This window comes from Colias philodice, chromosome 25 (genome assembly GCF_061535455.1).
Source record: "Colias philodice isolate Cphi_HAF_F1 chromosome 25, ilColPhil1 Martin Lab GWU primary, whole genome shotgun sequence".
In the NCBI taxonomy this organism is placed as follows: Eukaryota; Metazoa; Arthropoda; class Insecta; order Lepidoptera; family Pieridae; genus Colias; species Colias philodice.
This window is the reverse complement of record NC_143110.1, coordinates 8,123,303-8,148,168: the sequence shown is the minus strand read 5'-3', so window position 1 is coordinate 8,148,168 and position 24,866 is coordinate 8,123,303. Positions and strand designations below refer to the sequence as shown.

The 24,866-nt window shown below is 31.8% G+C and overlaps 4 protein-coding genes and 1 long non-coding RNA gene across 7 annotated transcripts in view; 3 read left to right on the top strand and 2 right to left on the bottom strand.

Annotated features, from left to right (window-relative positions):
- Positions 1 to 715: 715 nt before the first annotated feature.
- LOC149477537 (uncharacterized) lies at positions 716 to 1,663 on the top strand. Its single transcript, XM_089711012.1, has one exon. It carries the CDS (start codon positions 716 to 718, stop codon positions 1,661 to 1,663), a length of 948 nt encoding a protein of 315 aa, XP_089567138.1.
- A 1,769-nt stretch (positions 1,664 to 3,432) lies between these two features.
- On the bottom strand, positions 3,433 to 4,660 carry LOC149477536 (uncharacterized). Its single transcript, XR_016317672.1, has 2 exons — positions 4,574 to 4,660; positions 3,433 to 4,030 (listed from the first exon to the last, which is right to left on the bottom strand). It is a non-coding gene; the product is annotated as an uncharacterized LOC149477536 (long non-coding RNA).
- Positions 4,661 to 7,860: 3,200 nt separating this feature from the next.
- Positions 7,861 to 24,866, top strand: part of LOC149477526 (kxDL motif-containing protein CG10681) — a 128,138-nt gene continuing 111,132 nt past the window's right edge. The window contains exons 1-3 of one of the 2 annotated variants that reach the window (XR_016317671.1): positions 7,861 to 8,160; positions 8,326 to 8,499; positions 8,877 to 9,964. Coding sequence is in view for 1 of the 2 variants with exons in the window: in XM_089710935.1 (XP_089567061.1) it covers positions 8,018 to 8,160; positions 8,326 to 8,499; positions 8,877 to 9,153 (594 nt within the window). In the remaining variant the exon portion in view is untranslated. Of the gene's footprint in view, positions 8,161 to 8,325; positions 8,500 to 8,876; positions 10,329 to 24,866 lie in introns of those variants that run through there. The other variant, XM_089710935.1, reaches the window with a different exon arrangement.
- Positions 10,476 to 11,893, bottom strand: LOC149477535 (ubiquitin-conjugating enzyme E2 T-like). Its single transcript, XM_089710650.1, has 2 exons — positions 11,435 to 11,893; positions 10,476 to 11,180 (listed from the first exon to the last, which is right to left on the bottom strand). The coding sequence occupies exons 1-2, from the start codon at positions 11,691 to 11,693 to the stop codon at positions 10,966 to 10,968; spliced, it is 474 nt and encodes a 157-aa protein (XP_089566776.1). The 5' UTR covers positions 11,694 to 11,893; the 3' UTR covers positions 10,476 to 10,965.
- LOC149477534 (oxidative stress-induced growth inhibitor 1-like) overlaps positions 12,464 to 24,866 on the top strand; it is a 45,101-nt gene continuing 32,698 nt past the window's right edge. Inside the window, exon 1 of one of the 2 annotated variants that reach the window (XM_089710918.1) lies at positions 12,464 to 12,698. The gene's annotated coding sequence lies outside the window, so the exon portion shown is untranslated. Of the gene's footprint in view, positions 12,699 to 12,968; positions 13,102 to 24,866 lie in introns of those variants that run through there. The other variant, XM_089710920.1, reaches the window with a different exon arrangement.

Here is a 24,866-nt window from a genome sequence, read left to right as displayed (position 1 = left end):
TTTTAAAGATTGATTGCCTTATAAGACTGAAAATACACAAACTAGTGCTTTTTTGCTGTTGGTATACTGCCTTTTCGAAAATTGAGTTGGCAACACTGAACATTATCGTCCGATAGCCACTGGGAATATCGGTGTCGGCTCCGATATCCGATATCGGACCGGACAATGTGAAAGACAGGCACATATTTCATACATTTTACTTCCCTCCGATATCGGATATCGGCTATCGGCTTCCGATATCCGATATCGGATCGGATAATGTGAAAACGCTCTAACGATGTAAAGATATATGAAATAAATAATTCAAACAAGCAATGCAGACGTCGTCTATTACGTAAATTCACAGTCATCATTTTACTACTATAGTAATAATTTTCTTAATAATCGTTACGTTTCAAATAATCGTAAAATAAAGTCTCGTCCTATTTCACGCTTAATTAAGAATGGTTTGCTGTGAATTATAATCACAAAATCAATTAAAATACACCACTTTACTACAAGTCTTTAGTTAGGTTAGGTTTAAAAATAAAAAATAAGTATGAAAAATAAATCAATCTGTGTTGTCCTTAGTTTTACTATTCAATTATTTATTGCTAGCGCATCAAATGAGTCACGGGAAAAATTACTAGCTGATATTGCAGACATAATCAATACAATTAACTCTCAAGATGAAGATACAAATCATGATCAGTATCTGCATAAATTTAAGGACCCAATGTATAACAATAATTTAAAGTTGTTCCTGAAACAACTTCGTAATGCTGATGAAGATGACCATTCTATTAACATGCAAGACAGAATGTGTAATAAAAGAGGCAAATCGGGAGGACTCTGCAATGCTAAAGATGTATACGAAGTAGCTAGTGACGTCAGCAAAATTATTGATAATATCAACCGACAAGCAGGAAATGAGGAAGAAATTTTAAACGCATTGCGTTGTAGCGTAGGTAGGTGTGGCAAGGATGATATTGATTATAAAATAAAAGATACAGAAATTGATGATTCTGCAGAAGATAATCCTAATATGGAAGGGGAAATACATGACGACGATTCAAACCAAAATCTCTTGCAAGCTGTTTTGAAAGAAATTAACGAAATATCCGGTGGAAATGGTAAGAATAATACCGTTTTAGACAAACACAGTAGAGTAGTGGTACCGCTTACACCAGAAGATATAGCAGATTATTATAGAGCAGCTATGGACGATGTTAGAAAAGCCCTTATGAATTACGTAAGATATAGATCTAATTTTAAAACAATGCGTGGCCTGCCGAGAGCTGTCCGTCGTGGCGTACAAAATATACGAGAGAAGTATAGACATTTCAAAATAACAGATAAAGCGTTAGCCAAACAAATATTCGATCTTCTATTAACTGACATGAAGAAAATAAAAATCATTCCAGATAAAGATACGCGAAACTTGTATGATGTGTATTTACCAGTTTGGATGTATATGGAGACGTTGAATAAGAAAGAAGGTAGGAGGTTGAGATCAAGCAAGCGCATATTACCATTAACGTTACACCAAAAGAATAGAATGCAGAATAAAGAGCCACCTAGGAAATTATTGAAATACGCTTGGAGGAGAAACTTTAATTCTGATCAAGCCAAATATGGAGTGCCATTTGTTATTGATATTCAAGGTTTAGGGCAAATAAATTAATAATAGCAAACCTATGTGTTTTATTCTCTTCTTTAAAAAAAATTACTTCATGAACCAATATCGCACAGATTCGATAATTAATAAAAATTGTATCGATTGCACATTTTTATTTTTGCAGGACTTAATAATTGATGTATTCTAAAGTTAAACATTAATTTAATTATGTAGCTTTACGTAAATATTAAATTCAGAGTTCATGTTATAATTATTATGTATCATAGGTTTCGTTTAATGTGGTTCTGAATGAAAGGTACACGTAGATGTAACAAAATACCATATTCAGACAGAAAGCCAAATAGAAATAATATAAGTAAATACACGCAATAACGTATAAGTGCTTATTTCACGCTTCACTGTATAGAGCTATCAAGAAAAGCAAAAATTAGTCTTTTATTTTCGATATCCAGTCTTAAAATTATTTATACATTGTAATTCTTGTTAAAATGAAATGTTTACTTTTAAATTTATTTTACATCGGTGCACTGGTATCATGCAAGGAAAATTCATTAAACAATTTCGTCTCTACCGTAGGGGAGATTATACATAACATAAGTTCTCAAAGAAATTTTGGAGTTGACGATTATGAATTTTTACATAGAGATGAAAATATCAACTCACAAGAACGTAAAAGTTTTAACTCCAATGAAGATAATAATATAATCTACACATTAGATGATACTCAAGATATAGGAAAGGATGTTATATCTACAATAAATGAAGACGATATGTGTAAGAGTGGTAGATGCGGGTGTGGCCGGCCAGGACGATGTGGTACTTCAAATAACAACAAAATCAATGAGCTTCTTGATGATGTATTCGCTCAATTAGAACAAGACAGAAAAGACAATGAAAAACTTCTTCAATTTAAAGAAAGTAAAGAAATATCTCATGTGCTAAATAATCAAAGAAATAATATTTTTTCTTCTGATCCTTTCAGACAAGCGTTCTCGTTAAAAACTGATTTGACTAGGACTAAAGAAAAAAATAAGAAAAAGACAAAAGTAAATGATGAAGATCCATCTAATGTTCTTAAAGTATTACTTTCTGACATTTATGACCTTACCGACGATAAAAGTAACGAAAAGCAACAACTTAAACGTTCTAGAATACCGTTTGCGCCTAAGGAAATTGCAAGATTTTACAACGAATTTAAAGACCAAGCCACGATCCGAATTTTTAACTATGTCAAAGATCTATCTCCAAAGAAATCACTACCCTACTTGACTTTAAAGCCGAGACGTGAATTCGAAAGACTGAAAAAAAGATATAGGCAGAAAAGAATGAAAGATAATGAATTAGCAAAAGAAATTGTGGATATGCTTCTTGGAAATAAAGGCAACATGAGGATTATGCCACATAGAAAATGTAATATGTATGAAATAATTGTGCCCAAATGGGTTTATGTTGCTTTTTATAAGATGAGAAAAAATGAAAGACAGAAAAAAAAACTTATTAATTGAATACGATACAATAAACTCTAACTTTAAATTCTCATGCACATAAAAATTATGTTGACTCATTTTTCGTATAGGTATATGGGTGAAGTCCAAAATATTGACGTAAATGACACAATAGTGACACAAAATGTTGTGCGATAGTGACACAAAAGTCGCACAGAAATTTACACTAGTGTAACACAATAGTGGCACAAAGTGGTAGCAAAAAACTATAAAGTTGAGGTTACATTAGGAGTTATAGAAACCTATAGTTTTAAAAATAGAAAATAGACATCAATATCTAAATTATTTTCAGACGAAATTAAAACAAAATTATAATCTAAGAAAAGAAGGGTTTATTAAGTCTCCAAAATTTAAAGTTTATGAAGTGGTCAGTTTTTTTTATTGGAGTAATTGCTTCGACGTGGCTATCGGAAATCATATTTCCATATTCACTGCTAGGTGCTATTTGTAACTTTTTTTTCAGTTCTTCATAATCTTCTTCCATTTTTGCCATACGTTGCTGTTGTACTCTCATTTGATTAAAAAGTCTGTGATAACCTTTTTTCAAAGTGAGTACGCTATTACGAAGCTCTGTATTTTCTTTCCGCAATTTTCGTTCAATTCGTCTTTGAATATTTCGGGCAATGGATTCCAGGTTGTATTATGGGATATTCATCATCTTGTGAAGCGTTACTTCGAATAGTCTGTTCTGTGTTTGTTGCTCTTGGTCTATCTCTTAGTTCATTAAATTGTCTCCATTTTTTCCTTCGTTCTTCTTTCTGTTCTTCTGTCAAAACAGCTGTCTTGGTCTTGTACAATTGTTTTGTCCTTTCTAAATTCCTTTTTTTAAAGCTTCAAATTTTTCAGGATTATCTTTTTTTAATCGTTCTCTATATCTTTTGGACTATTCTGCTGAAGTAAGTGGCATCTGAAAGTTGAAAAGAAAAATGTCTTATTTCATGCCTATTAGTCGGCTTGTTACGACCAACAGTCTAAATTTGCCACTATAGGCAAAGTATTTTGACAGAATTTTTACTTGACAAAAAAATTAAAATGTTTCCTGAATTCCAAAAATATTTCAAACTATTCCTATATTAATAAAAATAACTACGTTAAAAATAACCGACCGATTATCTATTGTGTCTGCTATTCGGCGTGCGACGGGCATATTCTAAATTAAAACGATCCCAATACTCAATTATTGATAGCTTTCTCAAATGCTAAACAAATATACCTAGTACTAAGTGTATCTCAACCTTATTATGGTAGCACAATTGTGGTGACACAGAAATTGTACAACTGGTGTTACAAAAGTAATACAAAAGTGTCACAATTGTGAGGTAGCACAGTAAGTAAATATTGATTACTCTGAAACTACACTGTGAATCGTATTAAAATGAATATTACGCAAACACCCATGCTTTTTTTTACCTAGAGCACTATTGAATTATAATTAAAACACAAGACTTACCGTAAGAATCGTTGAATAACCTGCCGAAAAATTTCTGACCACACTAAACCACTTTGAGTTTAACAATGCGAATGATATAATACGGCCTTAGAATACGGCCGTTATTCTCTAGCTGTCATAGACAATTACGCGCAAAGAATACTTATACTCTAATGATTACGCGCAGTGCTGCCAGTCCTCCAAAGCGAAACCTACCTTGTTTATAGTCTATAGAAACTGCCAATGAAAACGGTTGCAAAAAATAAGTAGCACAATTGTTTAAAATCGCACATAAATAACAAAAAACTGTAAATAAGCATAATATTTCAGTTTGTTCCTTATAGCCTACGTGAAAAAGGTTGCTCATTATACGTTTTTGCTGTAGAATTCAACATTCAGCCTATAAGTTACATAGAACTTGTTCAAAAATATCTTCAAAGTTCACCCTCCAAAATTATTATGCCGTTTTGTACATAATTTGGTCGCGTTAGTAGATAAATTGTCCGTATTTAAGCAAAAAGGAACCACCCAGCAAAAACGCACTTCTGAGATATCAAAGGATTTACAAAAACATTTGCAGCTCTGTTAGATGAAGTAAAATTAAAATTTATTTTATTTAAATTCATTGATAAATTACTTATTTAAGTATGTGTATATAAATTTGCTCTGAATATTCTTAAACTTTCTAGATAATTAAGAAAATGTGCATGTGGTTCCTTTTAACATTTATCAATTGATAGGTTTTCTCTTATACAAAAAGGAACCACATCCCAGGGATTTAATGATATAAATGAAACTATGTATTTATAATATCGTAATTAAAGCTTTAATTAATAAAATATATAAAATAATACTTATATAGGACGTTTATTCGACGTTATCATCAAATTGGATTTCGAAATCCACCGTGTCTAGTCCATCTATGTGGTCTTCTATTGCATCATCACTAATGAGACCGTTATAAAAACTGTGCATCTTGTGGAATGAGATGTATTATGGACTGAATATCGCTAGAAGGTGAAGAAAGCTTCTCCAGAGGCAGCGACGTATAAGGTTCTTCGTTATCTTCTGTAATAAAAAGAAAAAAGCTTTAAATCAAAATAATAAAGCCGCGTATTAATAGGCTTTTATACGTAGGTAGGTATATGGCGACAGCAAAATATTATTAGTTCTTATAAAGCCGTGTCCCTACTAGACGACTAAGTATGTTGTATGTACATGCGCCATGTACAAAAAACTGGCTAAGTGCGAGTCGGACTCGCGCAACGAAGAGTTCCGTACCATTATCTATAAAAACGCCAAAAAAATCACGGCTTATTGTATGGGAGCTTCTTAAATATTTATTAAGCTATTGCATAGCTTCTATCGCGGGCCTTGAGCGCGGGGACCGAATCGAGAAATTCCGTTACGAAAAAACCTCACGCTCTCCACTCCGACGGGCTTGGAGGTGTGGCTTGAAGGCATGCTATGCAATAGCTTTACCGCGGCAGTCCCCGAGTGCCACACGTCTTTTTTTATTCTGTTTTTTAGTATTTGTTGTTACAGCGGCATCAGAAATACATCATATGAAATTTCGACTATCTAACTGTCACGGTTCATGAGACAGAGGGATAGACAGACGGACAGCGGAGTCTTAGTAATAGGGTCTCGTTTTACCCTTTGGGTACGGAACCCTAAAAAATCATACGCAACAGTGGCAACCCTAGCAAAAAATTAAATAAACTTGTTAAAATTTTGAATTTCGCAGGCTAGGGCCTTGTTTCGGTTAAAACAGTAGCCGCGCGAGTTTTAAAATCAAACAAATAATTATATGCGCTGAATGATGTGGCTGAATGTACTGTACTGAATCTGAATCTAAACGTATTTTACCAAAATAGTAGGTAGGTACCTAGATCATCGACAGTTATTTTTAAAACAGGACTTTAGTAGTTTCATCTCACAATGACAGATGAATCGTAACAAAATGATCTCTTAATTCGACTCGCCACGCCTTCGTGAACAACGACATTGTCGTTAAAATACGTAAATCCACAGAGGATTCCTCTTGTACTTACTTAATGAACTATCTTCTTAAAATCACACCACAATCGGGAATGAATCAAAAGTGGATAAAGCGTACCTGCATCTCAGATTCAATAAGTACTTAAATGCATTAAATAAAACTACTTACCCGTTGTATCTTCATTATTATCTTCGGTGTTCGTCTCCAATGCTTTTCTTACCAATTGCTTGCTTATTTATTTATTACTAAACATTTTCACATTTAATTTTAAAGGTAATTAACAAAAACAATAGAACTTACTTCGCGGAGGAAAAAAACACCGTCACGTATTCGAACTACTTCGCTGAATGTCACCTATATTGACAGATGTTCGACGTTTTACTTAAAAAATTGGAGTTTTGCACATATGTAATGAAATACGTTGTTTAAAGATGAGAAGCATTGTAACAAGTCAAGGCATTTGGTTCCATATAGCGATGATGGGTTTCAGAATGTTTTACAATATTTATTTATGCATAATAGAACCGAATGCTTGTGGTTTTATTTTGCAATAAAAAATTACAATTAAATTATGTATTTATTTTACGCATAACCATACCACAGAAACCTGGTTCCATTTTGTGTATTAAAAATAATTGTTATTAATAGAAATATGTGTAATGTATAATGGTACCAAGTAGGTGTGGATCTGTTTTGTATAAAATGACATGATAGTAATATCGTTTATTTGTTTGAACAAAGCAGTCCCGTGGTGCTGTGGTTCGGTTTTGCTTAATATGGTATTATTCGTTGTTGCTGGTGGTTCCTTTCTGCTTTTAGTATACCTTGTTTCCAACGTAAAAATCATGTGGTTCTTGTTTGTATAAGAATTTAGACCACTTTTGAATGAGTATTCTTCAATAAAAGTAAAAAACGAAATTTGTCGAGTGGTTCCATTTTGCATAAATACGGACAATTATTTTATTTACTCTGCTATTGAGTATTATTCTATAACATTGGGTATTTGGCATGCTGGACAAATAACCATTTAATTTAATATTAATTGTCGTAAAATTCTATCATACATAGTTTTCAAGAAAAATGTTTGGGAATTTTTTGATTGGGCAAATGTGTCAAAATTTTGGTCTTTACCCATATATTCTTCCTCTACTTCTTGAATAAATCCAGCTCCATCCTTAAATTTCGTCTATTCACAGAGCATTAAAAACACTGGCAAATATTGGCTTGGTATAGACACGCCTTGAGACAAAAAGAAAAATCATTGACAAATGCCACAATGTGCCTTTTTGACTTTGACAGCCGACAGCTGAAATAACGTAGAGTGAGAATGAACTATGAAATAATAATCAACAAATTTTTATTAAAATTTAATAAATTGAACTCTATCATAATTGTGTAAAATACCTTATTAAAAAGCATTTTACATAATTAAATATAAGTACAGTGATATTAAACAGCTCCAAATGATGGCAAACGACACCCCTGAAAGCGATTTTTCAATAGAATGTTTTCAGAATTATTCAGCACCAGAGGTTTTCGTTCAGGGTCTGGCTGGTATGGTCAATCAGAGCGATGTAGAAGCTATTATCCGTGCTCAAAAAACAATGTAAGTATCCTATAAATTATGTAAAAAATCTGACAAATAACTACGAAAGTTATGCTCATAGAACATTTAGTTATTGATACATTCGTGTTTATAGGTAGATAAATTTGATATAAAAGGAAATAAGTGATTAATATTTTCTTAATTTCAATAATTATTTGTTATCAGGTTACAAAGATTTGAGAAAACAACAGAAATGCTTACAAATTGTAATCAGTTATCAGCCAGTCGACTCCGCGCAGCATCTTTAGAGTTTAAAAAACATACTCAGTTGTTATTAGATATGAAGAAAGATCTAAATTTTATCTTTAAGAAAATAAGAGCTATAAAGACTAAGTTGAGGTAAGGTTTTAATTATGTTTTTCAAAAGTTACCTTAATAAAATATAACATTTATTTCACTTGAAAGCTTTCCATCTAAATGATAACTATCTCCTGTTGCATTTATCCCAGTCAATATTTAAATTTTCCATTATATTTTAAGTTATTAAGTAATCTATAATATAAAAATGAATCGCAAAATGTGTTGGTAAGCGCATAACTCGAGAACGGCTGAACCGATTTCGATAATTCTTTTTTTATTATATTCCTTGAAGTACGAGGATGGTTTTTATGTAGAGAAAACGTAAATATGGACCACGGGCGAAGCCGGGGCGGACCACTAGTATAATCTAAATATATTTGCTACTATATTTTATCTAAATATTTCCTGCATTCCAGCACACAATACCCAGACGATTATAAATTAGCAGTAGCTGCAGCTGTAGCAAATAAGAAACCACTCGACGAAGAAGACGAGACGGAAATTAAATCGGATACGAAAATACAATCCAAAATGGTCGCTACAGTATCAACGGAAACTTTAAAACCATCTACTAGCGATAAGAAGAAAAAGAAAGATAAAAATATTGATGTAAAGGAGAAGAAGAAAAGTAGTAGTTCTTCTGATACGGAAAGTGCTAGTTCTGGTGATGATAGTAGCACAGATACTGGTTAAGTTTAGTAGTTTTTGGTAGTAATAGGTAGAAACATGCTAGATAGATTAATTGTTGTATGGAGTTGTAAGGGAAAGTTGGAGTGACAGCTTCTGTATAAAACATTAGTTATGTTTGGATGAAAATCTGGAAGATAGAAGATAGAGAATATTATCATAGATTACTAAATAAGTACTTCAAATAATATTTAAGTATTTAATGTCTAAAGATAGGCAGATCAATGATATTATTTTTTTTTTGTGTTAATTCGCAGGCATTAGCATTTAATTAACATGGCAACTAAGATATTAAAAAGAAAAATAATACCTGCATCATCATTATGCAATATTATTGAACTTATGTAATTGTTTAGTTAATTTTCTTTTGCAATATTTTTATGTCTTGTATGTCTTCAAAAAAACATAAAAAAAGATGTGTGGCACTCGGGGACTGCCGTGGTAAAGCTATTGCATAGTGTGCCTTCAATCCACACCCCCGCGCCCGTCGGAGTGGGGAGCGTGAGGTTTTTTTCGTTATGGAATTTCTGGATTCGGTCCCCGCGCTCAAGGCCCGCGATGGAAGCTATGCAATAGCTTAAAAACATCTTTACCTCCATATTCATTTAAGTATTATTACTAGTTATTTAGATCTAATGTTACCACTATTGAATTAAGTATACTTACTTATTTCAAGTTAACTTGAATAATGTAAAGACTTTCTATTTGGTGCATCTTTTTAAATGAATATAAATCTATACTAATACTATAAAGCTGAAGAGTTTGTTTGAATGCGGTAATCTCGGGAACTACTGGTTCGATTTGAAAAATTATTTCAGTGTTAGTTAGAGAAAGGCTATATAATATATGTATCATCACACCAAGACCAACAAATTTACAATATAAGTTAATCAATTTACCTTATAACTTAAACTGGACTATCTTTTAAATATTTTATACATGTGCTGTGCAATCTCTCTGAAAATATTGATTTGTAGTTGTAAGTTGTAATAAAAGCTAATGCGTTTAAAAATAAAATATTATTTAGCTATATTATTTTTAACATTCTGCTTGAAAAGGTGCTTTTTTAATTTTAATAATGAGATTACATTGTTTGCTATTTTGGCTGATCATCAATTTTGACAAAAAACTTATGTTTAAGAAATGCCTATTCTAAGTAAATACTATTATTAATATATTAAACAACTTATTGGAACAATGAAAATTAGACCAAAAATCTTGCAATTACTGTAACTATAAGCTGTCAATTTTGTAATATTTAAAAATAAAACAATTATTATAGCAATACTTGAGTTTTATTGAGAAAATCTTTTTCTTATATACTCTTATCTTACATCACATATCCTTAATTACAATTTGATGATTTTTGTGTTTACACATACACAGAGTTACTGTAGTGACTACATATTTGTATGTTTCAGCAATATTGTCACATAGATAACACATGTTTTACTTAGATGTTAAGAATTAAGATTGTAACAGTATGTTGTGCATATCGATACTAATATGTATTATAAGGAGGAAAGGTTTGTATGTATGTATGTATGGTTTTCACGCATAAACTACCGATTATAATGAAATTTAGCACACATATAGAGGGTAACTTGTATTTACACATAGGATAGGTTTTATCCCAGTAATCCCACGGGAACAGGAACTATGCAGGTTTTCCTATGAAAACGCGGGCAAAAAGCTAGTACTAAGTAATGTTGTATGTAAAATAAATTAGTTGATATATAGATATTAAAGAGTCATTATGTAGTTATAACACCTTATCACATTTTATATTGCCATAACACCAAGTCGGCAAAGTAATATTCACACAGCATGTTCCCTAGTATGTTTCCTTGCATTCTCCTCAAATTCTTGCACATTATACTTATATTCCATGGCTATTTCTGTGACGAGAGGATCATCTGGGTTTGGATGTGCCAACAATGTCTGGATTGAGATCAGCAATGTTTCTATTGTGATTGTAGGTAACCAGGTCCCTTTTGGTGGCATTTTTAACATGTTCATACATATTCTGCCAGCTGAAATGAAAATGTAGCATAAGAAAAAATAAAGTCACTCAGTTAGAGGTAGCTTATTAGTTATTAATAATTATCACCGTAAGATAAAATTAAGAAGTAATTTCACTCAAAAAGGTCATAAAATGTACTGGTTCCTAACAAAATATTATACTATTAATATCATGATACAGAAACCTATTTTTTTAAGTTAGAATTTCTACTTTATTCACTTTAAAATAAGTTTATTTCAGTACTAGCATATATTTACTATTTACCTGAGTCAATGTTTGGATGATACACAGAAGTAACAAATTTAACTTGAGGCGGTTCAAAAGGATAATTACTCGGAACATTAATCAATAATTTAAAAACTCCGGACTCGTATGGGGATCCTTTTGGTCCACACATTCGAACATTAAGGGCATCGTAAATATCTTCCTTTTCTGGAGAACATGTAATGCCCCAAGGCGGTTTTGTAAACAAACTTTTTATTTCGTGACATAAACGCGCTTTCCTTGCACCTTCACTTGCCATTATGGTTTTATTTTATCGTCTCTTATTAACAATTAATTTTAAACATTTTCAATATTCGCACCTAAACAAGTATTCAAACACAGATAACGTATTTATACAAAACAATAAAACATGTTTCTACAAATCCACACCAAAAAAAATAAAATCCCGTCAAATTTCAAAAGTTGCAATCACAGTTGCAATGTCAAACGACGACAACGGACAAACACAAAATGTTGACATATGATCACTTATGATAAAATTATCAATTTATTATTGTATCTGGACCTACATAATGATCTAAGATCTGGACCCAGGACAGACTAATAAAATCTTAAAATAAAATAAATATTTATAAAAGGTTTAGATTTATAGTTAATTGTTACAAACATATCTATGCTTAATATTATAAAGCTTCAAAGTTTGTTTGTTTGATTGAACGCGCTAATATCAATAACTACCTGGTCCGATTTGAAAAATTCTTTCGGTGTTGGATATGTATAATCACGCTAAGACCAACAGAAGCGGAGCCATGCGGGTGAAACCGCGGAGCTCGGCTAGTATGTGATATAGTAGGAATTTATTAGTGCGAAATATGTATCTTACTTGTACATTGGACAAGATGTGGACAAGATTAAAAGTTTGCGTACGAAATAAGACTTAAATTACTGTTCTGAATATAATTAGACTGCTTTGTTACTTTTGTATCATACTATTTCCGAACGTAAACGTCAATAGTCAATGACATTGACTTTAAATTGTCAGTTCCCCGCTGACAGCAGTGACAGCCGACTGCTGTTCAGTAAAGTGTGAGCTGCGAACTTCTGTGTGTTCGATTTCGGTAAAGTTTATCGTGAAAAATTTTGCCGTTTTGAGTAAAAATCTAGCTCTAAAATAATTAGGTGTACAGACTAGTTTATTTGGGGTGTGGTTATAACTAAGTTTCCCATAATTATTAATTTAGTGATCTGTTCATATACGTATCTTTAAAATAGGTGTAGCCAGTGATCGGTCCATCAGGTTTCTGTAAGTATTTTTTTCTTATTCCAACATGTGCATATTGAAATACTTATGTATTGAAATATTCAAGACGCGTATTATCTTCAATATTATATATTTGGATCGTCAGTAACGACATTGATCGTCATAAATAAACAAATTGTATGCGTTATGTCGGAAATAATGTATGTTGGTCGAATGCGACCAATTAAATATAAGTAATCGATTTCAGAATATGTAAAAAGGTTAATCTAGGTCACATGTAGACTGTCGTATATAATTACGAAGAGGGCTCTAGTTTATAGTCACACTTTTATTGATTAGTTTTAAATGTCGTAAGCCGGCGACAATGCGTTTCCAATGAATCAAAACATTTCCAACAATAGAGTTCCGTGCATCGTACGATTTGATTTATAAATACAGTTTCAAGGTAAGCCCTTTCAATCTTTTTTCTTAATTGAATTAATGGTTGATGTTGTGACACCTACATTTAATATAGGTTATAGGTTTCTTTAGATTTCTTTAGGTTTCTTTAGATACTAGTTATTATATTATGTGTGTCTGAAACTTTTAAATTATAAAATATTTAAGTTATGTGTTCAGGCAATTAATCTTAGTTCTGAGAAATGTCAGAACATGGTTTGAATAAGTGATTGGGCATTACATAATTATGCTATTATATTATCAATGAGATATAGGTACTTATATTTTTTTGTATTATATACCTAGTTTTTTATTATTATTTTACAGACCAATTAATTTAAGACTGTTTTATGAGATCCATCTTACTTTATATTGACTACATAGTTAATAATTATCTAAGAATAACATTAGCCTAATTATAAGACTGACTGCACCTTTAGCTGTTAATCCAGCGTGTATATAGTGGCAAGTTATAGTCACTTGGCTATAACTTGCCACTTTATGTTTTATTTAACACTAGCTTTCCGCCCGCTTTGCTCGCGTTTTCAAAGGAAGACCCGAATAGTTCCCGTTCCCGTGAGATTTCCAGGATAAAACCTATGCTATGTATTAATCCAAGTTACCTTCTATATGTGTGCTAAATTTCATTGTAATCGGTTCAGTAGTATTTGCGTGAAAGAGTAACAAACACACACATCCTCACAAACTTTCGCATTTATAATATTAAGTAGGACTAGTGGTCCACCCTTCCATTCTCTGTAGACACACATATAACCTAGAACACTCAGGGATCACATACATAATATATCCAATGGTGAAAGAATTTTTGAAAATGGTCCAGTTGTTCCTAGGATTAGCACATACAAACAAAATCTTCAGTTCAATATAATTATTAGTATCTAAGATGTTTCTCTACTGATTCTCAAACCCATAACATGTTCACTAAAACCTCCTGATTAATTTCTATAGTTATTATATTATCTTATTTTTACAAATACTTTCCTGGTAATGCTTATAAATTACATTATAACAAGCCTGTAGTGAAACAATTGAACAATAGAGTTTGTTTTTGAGAATTTCATAAAACATTATGTATCTATGTATTTATAGAAGACTAGCTTTCCGCCTGCGGCTTCACCCGCATTTTCAAAGAAAAATCCCCATAGTTCCTGTTCCTGTGGGATTTCCGGGACAAAACCAATCCTATATGTTAATCCAAATTACCCTGTATATGTATGCTAAATTGCATTGTAATTGGTTCAGTAGTATTTGCGTGAAAGAGTAACAAACACACATACATCCATCCTCACAAACTTTCGCATTTATAATATTATACATAGTAGGATAGGACGATAAAGAATGAGAGAAGTTGATAATTATAAATTATTGGCTAGAAGCAGACATTTTTATTGTTCTCATAAATTATATTTTCCCAATTTGCAATGTTTCATGGATGCTCCGCTCCTGTTAGTAAATAGATCCTTACTAAAAAGTCTATCAAACACAATGTTTTTTTTAATACTAGCGGTCCGCCCCCGCTTCGCCCGTGGTACATATTTCGCAAAAAAGGTAGCCTATGTTCTTTCTGAGGGTCTAAAGATTATCTGTGCCAAATTTCATCAAAATCGGTCCAGTAGTTTATGAGCCTATTCATTACAATCAAACAAAGTTTTCCTCTTTATAATATTTGTGTTCTATTAAATTACTGTTGGTAAAATAAGTTTCTTTAAACAAACAAACATCTGAAATCTGACTATATCATTAGAATAGATAAGGCCTCAATGATGAATCTACATTATGACAACAAATTAATAAGGAAACATTAAAATATAAATTTCTAGTATAAAATTACATATTTCAGTATGCAAAGCCAGGAGAATCACTTAGTGCAATTTAAAAGTTAAATTGGTCTTGTTAATTGTCATCAATCTTTATTAATTATTACCGTTCAGACAATTTTGTCATAAGCTATTAATTATGTTTAAACTAGCGTGAACTGTCTGTGTTATTATTTGTATTTTGTACCCTAAGTTTGTACCTCTGAAATATTATAATAACAAATGTTATAACAATTGAATTGTTAAGTAAAAAAAGAGCGTGTGTGCCGAGCACACGTGTCAGAAGTGAAACTTCTTTGGCAAAATTCAAATCGTCGCGTTACTCCATGACGTGACGGTATGGTATTGCCATGACGCGATCATGAAATTTTACTCTCAACGCGCCTGAAGTATCACTAAAAAAATTAGTTTATTGGCAAGAATTTGCATGAATTTTGTTTTTAAATACTTTTTCTTCAATTAACTGTTTTAATATGACGCAATATGTCGCAATTTCCTATGCATCATGACTTGCCCAATAATTGTTTAATATTTTAAGCACAAACTATATAAACAAACACCTGCATATATGATGGTTCTTATCTACCTTATTAGATTAAGAGCCCACGACGCCCAGACATTCCTTTCTTTAATAAAGTTGAAAGTTTCTCTGTATATATGTCTCCGATAAAGATAAGAACGACTAGCGATTATCAAGTCTGGGTTGTGGTTACTTTGGCAGGAAACAGGTAGTAAGGGTGTATAAAATTGTACCTAACTTTCATTATAGTTTAAAAGCTAAATTTAATATATGTTACTTGGGGACCTATAAAAAGATGTTACCTTAAGAGCCAGACAGTTTTCATGGTTCTTACATCTAGCCAGACACATTTAAAAAATAACTAACATATCATCAAATTCACATAACTACCTAAAAGCGTAACAAATATGAAATAACCCACTAAAAATATTAGTTAACTATAATTATTAAAAAAATAAAAGTATAATATATTAGTAATAAAGTTATTACTTATCTTTTACGAGGACTTATGATGATGGAATTTCACATATCCCGATGACTTTTTTATTGTGTCATCGAGATATTAAGAAGAAGATAGAGTTCCCTCCTCTTTTAAATTATCAGACTCTTGTTGTCTTCTGGGCCTTAAGTTCTTGCTAAGAGAAATTATACGAGAATAAATACGTTGGTGTTGCAATGATTTATGAATTATTCCCTGTTTCTACGTCGTCCATATCCATCAAGCCTGTAACATAATATATTGTTTGTCTGGTTTCAAGCGTAAAGTGAACGGGTACCTAGGTACTACTAGGGAAGCGCGTACCATCTTACATCTTAGCTTTACATCAGGCTAGATTATACTCAAGCGCTTCCCTATCTACAGTAAATTATTATGTTATGCATAATGCACATATTCGAGTGTTTAAAATATGCTATTAGTATACTTTTTTTTTTCATAACACTTTAAAGGAATGGAATACTTGGTGGGAATGTCCAAAGCTATTGTAAGCATTTCGAAGTTCAATACAAATGATTCAGCACATTTCCAAGGACAATGACGTCATATAACAAAGTCGATTACAATTCTATGTACTCGATTAAATAATCGATGTTAGTGCTTGCTGTAAAGTGAAGGATCATGTATGCTTTGGGAAACGTCATAATTCATAATATGTAATACATATTATTGTAATACAGATTAACTTGAAGGAGTCGTGACTTGCAAGTATTTTTTACGTTAATCGCAATCTAGTCATAAACTTGGAAATGCTCACTTCAATCGTGCTTTTTAATTACAGACAGACAATCTAGCCCTAAGCTAGATTTAAACTAGTATATAAGACAACAGCTAAGCAGTCTTTTTCCATTGTGCATCAAAATATTCAAGGCTTGGCTAGCAAATTGTTAGAAATAGAATTGTTTCTGAATGATAACAATATTAAAATATTTTGTGTAACAGAACATTGGCTTAAACAATGTCAGTCGTTAGTAAATATTGAAAATTACAAATTAAAAAGTATATACTTTAGGACACAGGCTATTCACGGAGGTTCTGTTATTTTTGTACATGATAGTGTAAAATGTAAAGAACAAACTGACATTGTTAGACTTTCTGTAGAACGGACCATTGAACTGTCCTGTGTGGAGCTGGAGCGTTATATTATTGTTTGCGTTTATAGACCCCCTTCCAGTGACTATAATATGTTTGAGACAGTCATGGAAGAAATATTAAAGCGTCTAAGCAGGAGTAAAAAAAAAGTTATAGTATGTGGTGATTTTAATATTGATTTACTTTTACAAACACAAACGGCTACACGAATTGTTAATTTATTTCAGTCATTTAATCTATATAAACTTTTTAACGAACCCACACGAATTACACCTACTTCTGCAACCTGTATTGATAATATATACTGTGACTGCATCTGTTTAGAGAAAAATATTCTCAATACATTGACTTCGGATCACTGTGGCCAGAAAGTAGTTTTTGAATGGGATTGCATACCTACATTTAAAAGGATTAATGTTAGGCATATAACTAAAAAAGGCATTAATAAATTTAGAGATAATATTAATAATAAAAACCTGCCCGTACTGAATGATCAATCCTGTCATAATAATCCTTGTGAAATGTTTAAAAATCTTTTTAATTTAGTGCATAATGAATTTGAAAAAATATTTAAAGTTAAATCTTTAAATATTACCAAGGATTTACCATTTAGTAAATGGGCGACACCTAGCATACATAGGTGTAGGATCGTTCTTTATGAGTTATATGGTATGAAGCAATATAATAAAGACCCATCTTTTCTTAATTATGTTAGAAATTACTCAAAAACTTTTAAAATTGTTTGTTTTACTGCGAAGCGTTTGTATATCAGAGATAAAATACGCGACTCGGATAATAAAGTTAAAACAGTTTGGTCTATTATTAATGGTGAAATGGGTAAAAGCAAATCAAGTAATACCATAAAACTTGTTAATAATGGCATGGTTATTGACAAAAATGTTGATGTTGCGCTTGCATTTGAAGATTTCTTTAGTAGTGTCCCTGCTAGCATTACTAATAATTTAAATTCGTCTTCAGCACTTGCAGAGACCTTTTTGAGGGACCATGTTGCGGGGTGCAGCACATTATTTGAATTGCGACACGTAACTGCTAATGATATTGTTACAGCCTTTAAGACACTAAATTTAAAAAATACTTGTGATCTTTGGGGAATGTCCGTAAATTTAGTTAATAATATAATAGAAAATATTGCGAAAAATTTAGCTTTCATATTTAATAAGTGTTGTGACTATGGTACATTTCCTAATTTACTAAAGCTTAGTAAAGTTATACCTCTATTTAAGAAGGGCGATCAAGAAGACTGTAACAATTATAGACCTATCTCTATTTTACCAACATTAAGTAAGGTATTCTAGAAGTTAATATTAAACCAATTGAGTAGTCATTTTGCATCTAATAATTTACTGCACACCAAACAGTTTGGTTTCACAAAGGGGCGCTCAACCATAGATGCTGGAGTTGCACTTCTAACACATATATATAAGGCATGGGAAAACTCAAAAAATGCTCTAGGGATATTTTGTGACCTCTCCAAGGCATTTGACTGCGTTGAACATTGTACTTTGTTACGTAAACTTAATCACTATGGAATTAAAGGAAAAGCCCAGAACCTCATAGCGTCATACCTGCATGATAGGATACAGACTGTAGTTGTTAATGGAGAACGTTCTAGCGGTGCGTCAATTAACATTGGTGTTCCACAGGGGTCAATTTTAGGTCCCTTCTTGTTCTTGGTATATATCAATGATCTTCCCTATTATTTGCAGGATAGGTGTGAAATAGTTCTGTTTGCAGATGATACCTCATTAATTTTTAATGTGGATAGGCATGACCCAAATGTTGACGAAGTGAACAGTGCTCTTTTACACATATCTGAATGGTTTACTGCCAATAATTTATTATTAAATGCCAAAAAAACCACTTGTATTGAATTTTTACTTCCTAATGTAAAAAAGTTGAACAGAGGTATTACCTTGAACGGGGAGGTATTGCATCCTACTGAGTCTACTGTATTTCTAGGGTTAACATTGGACGAGAAACTACAGTGGGGAGCCCATGTCAACACCGCTGCAGGTAAGCTCAGTTCTGCTGCATATGCAGTCCGAAAAATAAGGCATCTCACCGATGAAGATACGGCTAGATTGGTTTATTTCAGCTACTTTCATAGCATTATGTCCTATGGAATTCTACTGTGGGGCAGGGCTGCAGATATAGAAACTATATTTATCTTACAGAAAAGAGCCATTCGCTCTATATATAATTTACGTGCTCGGGACTCACTAAGAAATCATTTTAAGAATACTGGTATCCTTACTGTACCATCACAGTATATATTTAATAATATTTTGCATGTACACAAAAGCTCTGACTTACACACAAGAGTAGGAGATAGACACGATTATGGCACAAGGAACAGGAATAGAATTGAAATGCCATTTTTCCGATTAGCTAAAGTTAAAAATTCATTTATGGGTCAAGGTATACGCTTATACAATAGAATTCCTCACAATATTAAAGAGTTTAGTAGTTCTAAATTTAAAACTTACATAAAAAATGTACTAGTTCAGAGAGCGTACTACAGTATTCAGGAATATATGGACGATAAAGACCCATGGAGGGTTGTCGCGTAAAAACCACAGGACAGTTCTTTGACATATTATGTAGTTAGATATAAGTTATCGGTCAATTAAGGAAAGCTGGCATGTTCACAGTACTCACACTTATGCAATTTCACTTACAGTATGTTCAAAAATAAATGCGACTCTAGTTTCATTTTAGACTTGAATTGTAAAATGGGTGCGTTGTAGATAAATATATGCAAATATAATTATGAAAGCTCTCATAATTTACCTGTAAAATTATAATTTAAAAGTAAATCAATTGATGAAGTTAATTATTTATTCTAATAATAATCAATTGGATAAAAGTATTAATAATTATTCAATTATCAAATAATAATTAAATTTCAGGTCATAAAAACAATACAAATAATACGTGCGCTCACTTTCTAATGGTCTAAAATATAATATACATTACCATAGTAAATTTACTCAGAAAATGCATACAAACAGTGTGATAATCGGATTGTCTGTAATTTATTTTTCCTTTAATTTTTATCACATTCCCCTCCTTTTCTAATAGGTTTCATCCTACTACTATTTTTTTTTTGTTTCAAAAATTATCGACCCCGGTCTAACACACGGATGGTTGTTTTGATAATGATTTAAATAACGGACGTCTTCTGCAGTTGCTGAGCAGTCTTGTCCTGACTTTGGTCGAGTAAAGATATCTAAGAAATATTATATTTGTAGTAAGTACGTAATACCTACCAATACGCGCTAACAAATATGTGTTACATGTTTATTGTATAATTTTCACACTATTGGTTTTAAACTCAAACTCAAACCTTTATACAATTAGACATCTTCTAGAAGCACTTTTGAATCGTCATAACAGTTTTAACATTTACCACCAATTCAGAAAGCAGTATCTATAGAGAAGAAGAATAATCTATTTAATCATAATCGTAATCTTCTACTTCACTGAAACTTTCATCGCTCGAAGTACTCGCCGTCGGAATTTCTTAATCTATACATATAATAAAATCGTAGGAAAGTCAAAACTGTACATTGAATATTTTTTTAAAAGAATACATAATCCATGATCTATAATCGATATAGAAGCCAAAAACATAGTTTTTAGAATTTTTGTCTGTTTGTCTGTTTGTCGGTTTGTCTGTTTGTCTGTTTGTCTGTTTGTCTGTATGTTTGTCCAGGCTAATCTCAGAAAGTACTGCACGGATTTACTTCAAATTTTGCATGAATATTACTAACAGGTCGGGTCAGGCTGTTATATACATATTATCATGCTATCACCTTCGGGGGAGGAGCTGTGAACCTTTATTTTTCTTACGTATTCCGTGTACTACGACAACGTACAATATAAAGACTCATGTTTAAATGTTGTTTTTGAGTAAGCCATGCTATTGTCTACCTTTACACTATAAAAACTACATCATTTAAGTAATTTTGGCAGAGAAACAGTATAATGAATCTTAGTAGTATAAAGACAAATTTAAAACAGCGCCATCTATGAGATTTCATTAAAATTAAATCAATTTACATAATATTAACGCTCCTTGGAAATTCATAATTTAAATATTATGATGTTGGTGAGTTTGTTTTTTTTTTTTAAAGTTAAATAAATAATTCATATCTTCCCAGAGTAAATTTCAGGTGCGCTTATATTTCATGTGAATATACTAAATTTTTATAAGTGAGGGTAGATGTTTATTATTTGATGTTAGTTACAGTAATATAGGTAATAGACGTAGTATTTGTATTCTCTTTGGGTAATAGTAGATAACAGTGATTGTGTTCATTGGTTACATTTTTAAAAATCTTCGGCTTTTTTTTAATTTTCGCCTTCTTGCGTTCCCACAAAAGGTAAGTTGTAGCTTTTATATTTATTGTTTATTATAATTATATAGTTAGACTCATGTTTTTAATTAGTTAAAGTTATGACAAAATAAGAAAATGATGAAATTTTATTTTTATCATGTATAACTTTTACAAGACTATATTATACGCCCAAAGAAGGTCACTTTAGTTCTTGATAAAACTTTATTTGTTAGTAGCTTTTTATTAAAATTAGGTACACTTATCTTTTGATTTTTTTTTATTTACAGATTCAATGTTCATAAAAATTGACGATTTGCGTGAGGATGTAGTGGAAATTAGTAACCTTGCGCGTGGTCAATCAATATTCAATACATCATCAATCAATACATATAATAAAATTCTAGAAAAGTGGTGTCTGTACAATGAAAATATGTAAAAAAAAATTAGCAGGGGTTATTACTAAATCGATCCCAAACCCAAAACTGTTGTTAAAAAAATTTTTGTCTGTTTGTCTGTTTGTCTGTTTGTCGGTTTGTCTGTTTGTCTGTATGTTTGAACACGCTAATCTCAGAAACGGCTTATCCGATTTAGATGCGGTTTTCACTAATATATTGTGGTAAGCTTCATTTAACATTTAGTGTTTATTTCATGTCAATCGGTTCATAAATAAAAAAGTTATGACCATTTAAGTAATCACAGCGAACATTTGCTAAGGCATTCTATACATGCATTACTTTATTACGTAAATTATACGCTAAAGTTATTCCTTGACATGTCCAGATGATCATATCGAAAGTCCCCAAGCGTGGGGGGGGGGTGGTTATGCTGAGGGGGTAGTAGGGGGGGGGTCAAAGGACCTTTATTTAGATTTTTGCTCATAAGTCTAAAACCTGCACAAATAGCATTATGGTTACTTCTAGGTAAATTTTCTATATAAAAGGTCTTTGAAATTATGTCGTAGGTATTATATTCTTAACCCCCGTCGCAAAAAGAGGGGTGTTATGTCCGCTATGTGTGTTTACATGTCTGTCTGTGCCACCGTAGCTCGCTAACGGGTAATACGAATTAGATGCGTTTTTTTGTTACATTAGTTGTTTATTATATTATATAGGGTTAAGTGGGAATGAAAAAAACGAATGTTAGTTGTTAATGTAGGTTGTTAATGTAGGTTATACCCAAGTGATATATAAAATGAAAATAGACGACATGTCAGAAACAATTAGTCAAATTTTATCAAAATCGGTTCATCCATTTATTTGATATAGGGGTAAAAGTGGGAATAAATAAATGAATTTTATCAAATATACTCAAGTGACGTATCTAATGAAAGACATGACGTGTAAAGTACAATAAGACATATTTTATCAAAATTGGTTCATCCATTTATTGGATAAAAGTGGCAATAAAAGTTGTCAAATATACCTAAGTGGCATATCAAATGAAAGGGCATGACCTGACGTCAGAAGTATAATGAGGCATAGGTATTTAATCAAAATCGGTTCATCCATTTATTATATAGAGGGGTAAAAGTGGGAATGAAAAAAACGAATGTTGTCTGTTATACCCAAGTGATATATATCAAATGAAAAAAGACGACCTGTCAGAAACAACAAGTCAAATTATATCAAAATCGGTTCATCAATTTATTTGATATAGGGGTTAAAGTGGGAATAAATAAATAAATTTTATCAAATATACTCAAGTGACGTATCTAATGAACGACATGACGTGTAAAGTACAATAAGACATAATATTTTATCAAAATTGGTTCATCCATTTATTGGGTATAATATGTAGGTATAAAAGTGGGAATAAAAGTTGTCGAATATACCCAAGTGGCATATCAAATGAAAGGACATGACCTGACGTGAGAAGTATAATGAGGCATATTTAATCAAAATCGGTTCATCCAATAATTATATGTAGGGCAAAAGTGGGAATGAGAAAAACGAATGCTGTCTGTTATACCCAAGTGATATATCAAATGAAAAAAGACGACCTGTCAGAAACAATTAAGTAGCCAATGTTATCAAAATCGGTTCATCCATTTATTTGATATAGGGGTAAAAGTGGGAATAAATAAATAAATCTTATCAAATTTACTCAAGTGACTTATCTAATGAAAGACATGACGTGTAAAGTACAATAAGACATATTTTATCAAAATTGGTTCATCCATTTATTGGATATAGGTATAAAAGTGGGAATAAAAGTTGTCAAATAATATACCCAAGTGGCATATCAAATGAAAGGGCATGACCTGACGTGAGAAGTATGATGAGGCATATTTAATCAAAATCGGTTCATCCATTTATTGATTTATAGCGGTAAAAGTGGGAATGAATAATCGAATGTGGTCAAATAATATAATCAAGCGGCATATCAAATGACGTGTGAATTACAATTAGTCATGTTTTATCAAAATTGGTTAATCTGTTTATTACATATAGGGCACCTTAGGGGTGATAGTGGGGATAAATAATCCAAATGGAGTACCAAACGAAAGGATATGACATGTACGTAATATATAGGTATGATTAGACATGGTTTAGATCAAAATCGGTTCTGCCATTTACTAGGGGTGAAAGGGAAAAGTTGAAAGTCTGTGAAAGTAGAAGGAATATGGGAGCGGGAGAATAACCACATCCTGGAAATTTTGAACTCTTCTGTACCTAAGTTGTATAGCTCAGTTTAGTAATAAATACTAACAGTTCTTTTGTGTTATTATTTATTTTATTTCTTAACTTTATAATAATGTGTAAGTACTTATAATTTAGTTGTATATGATAGTACGTGTTTCAAGACGTGTTTACTCAATAATTGTGTGTTAAGTAGTAACTACTATGCAGTCACTATTCCACGCGGACGAAGTCGCGGGCACAGCTAGTGTTATTATAAATGAGTCAGTGTAATTATCTACTTTTGGTTCTAATTGAATATATTTTTCCTCATGTTCTCGCGTCTTTCTCCAAACGTCACTAAACATATCCAGACTAATAGCATTTGCTTCCTTTCTAAATAATTCTTCCACAGTTTTCAAGTTAAAGTTCACATTTTGTGATGCTACTTTCCCTTTAATAATTATGCCCCATAGTAACTCTATTGGGTTGAGTTCTGGATGGTATGGTGGAAGGCGCAATACACTATGTCCATGATCTTTGAGGATTGCATCAAGTAGGTAAAAATGGTGTATAGTTTGGCTTATTTTTTTAATAATGTGATAACTCTGATTATTAATTAGTAATTTGATTTTTGAAAAAAAAAAAATGCCGATTTTAGTCAAAATTTATATTTTTCTAACAAGATCCTTATCATCCAAATTTCCACCTTGGTGAGAAAAATTGACATTTCTAATGAAAATGAACAAAAAATTAAATGATTTTATTAAATACTGTAAAATAGTCTATAATTCTTCCATTTACTGTATCACAAAATTCTTCATAGATTTTTAGATATTCGTACTAC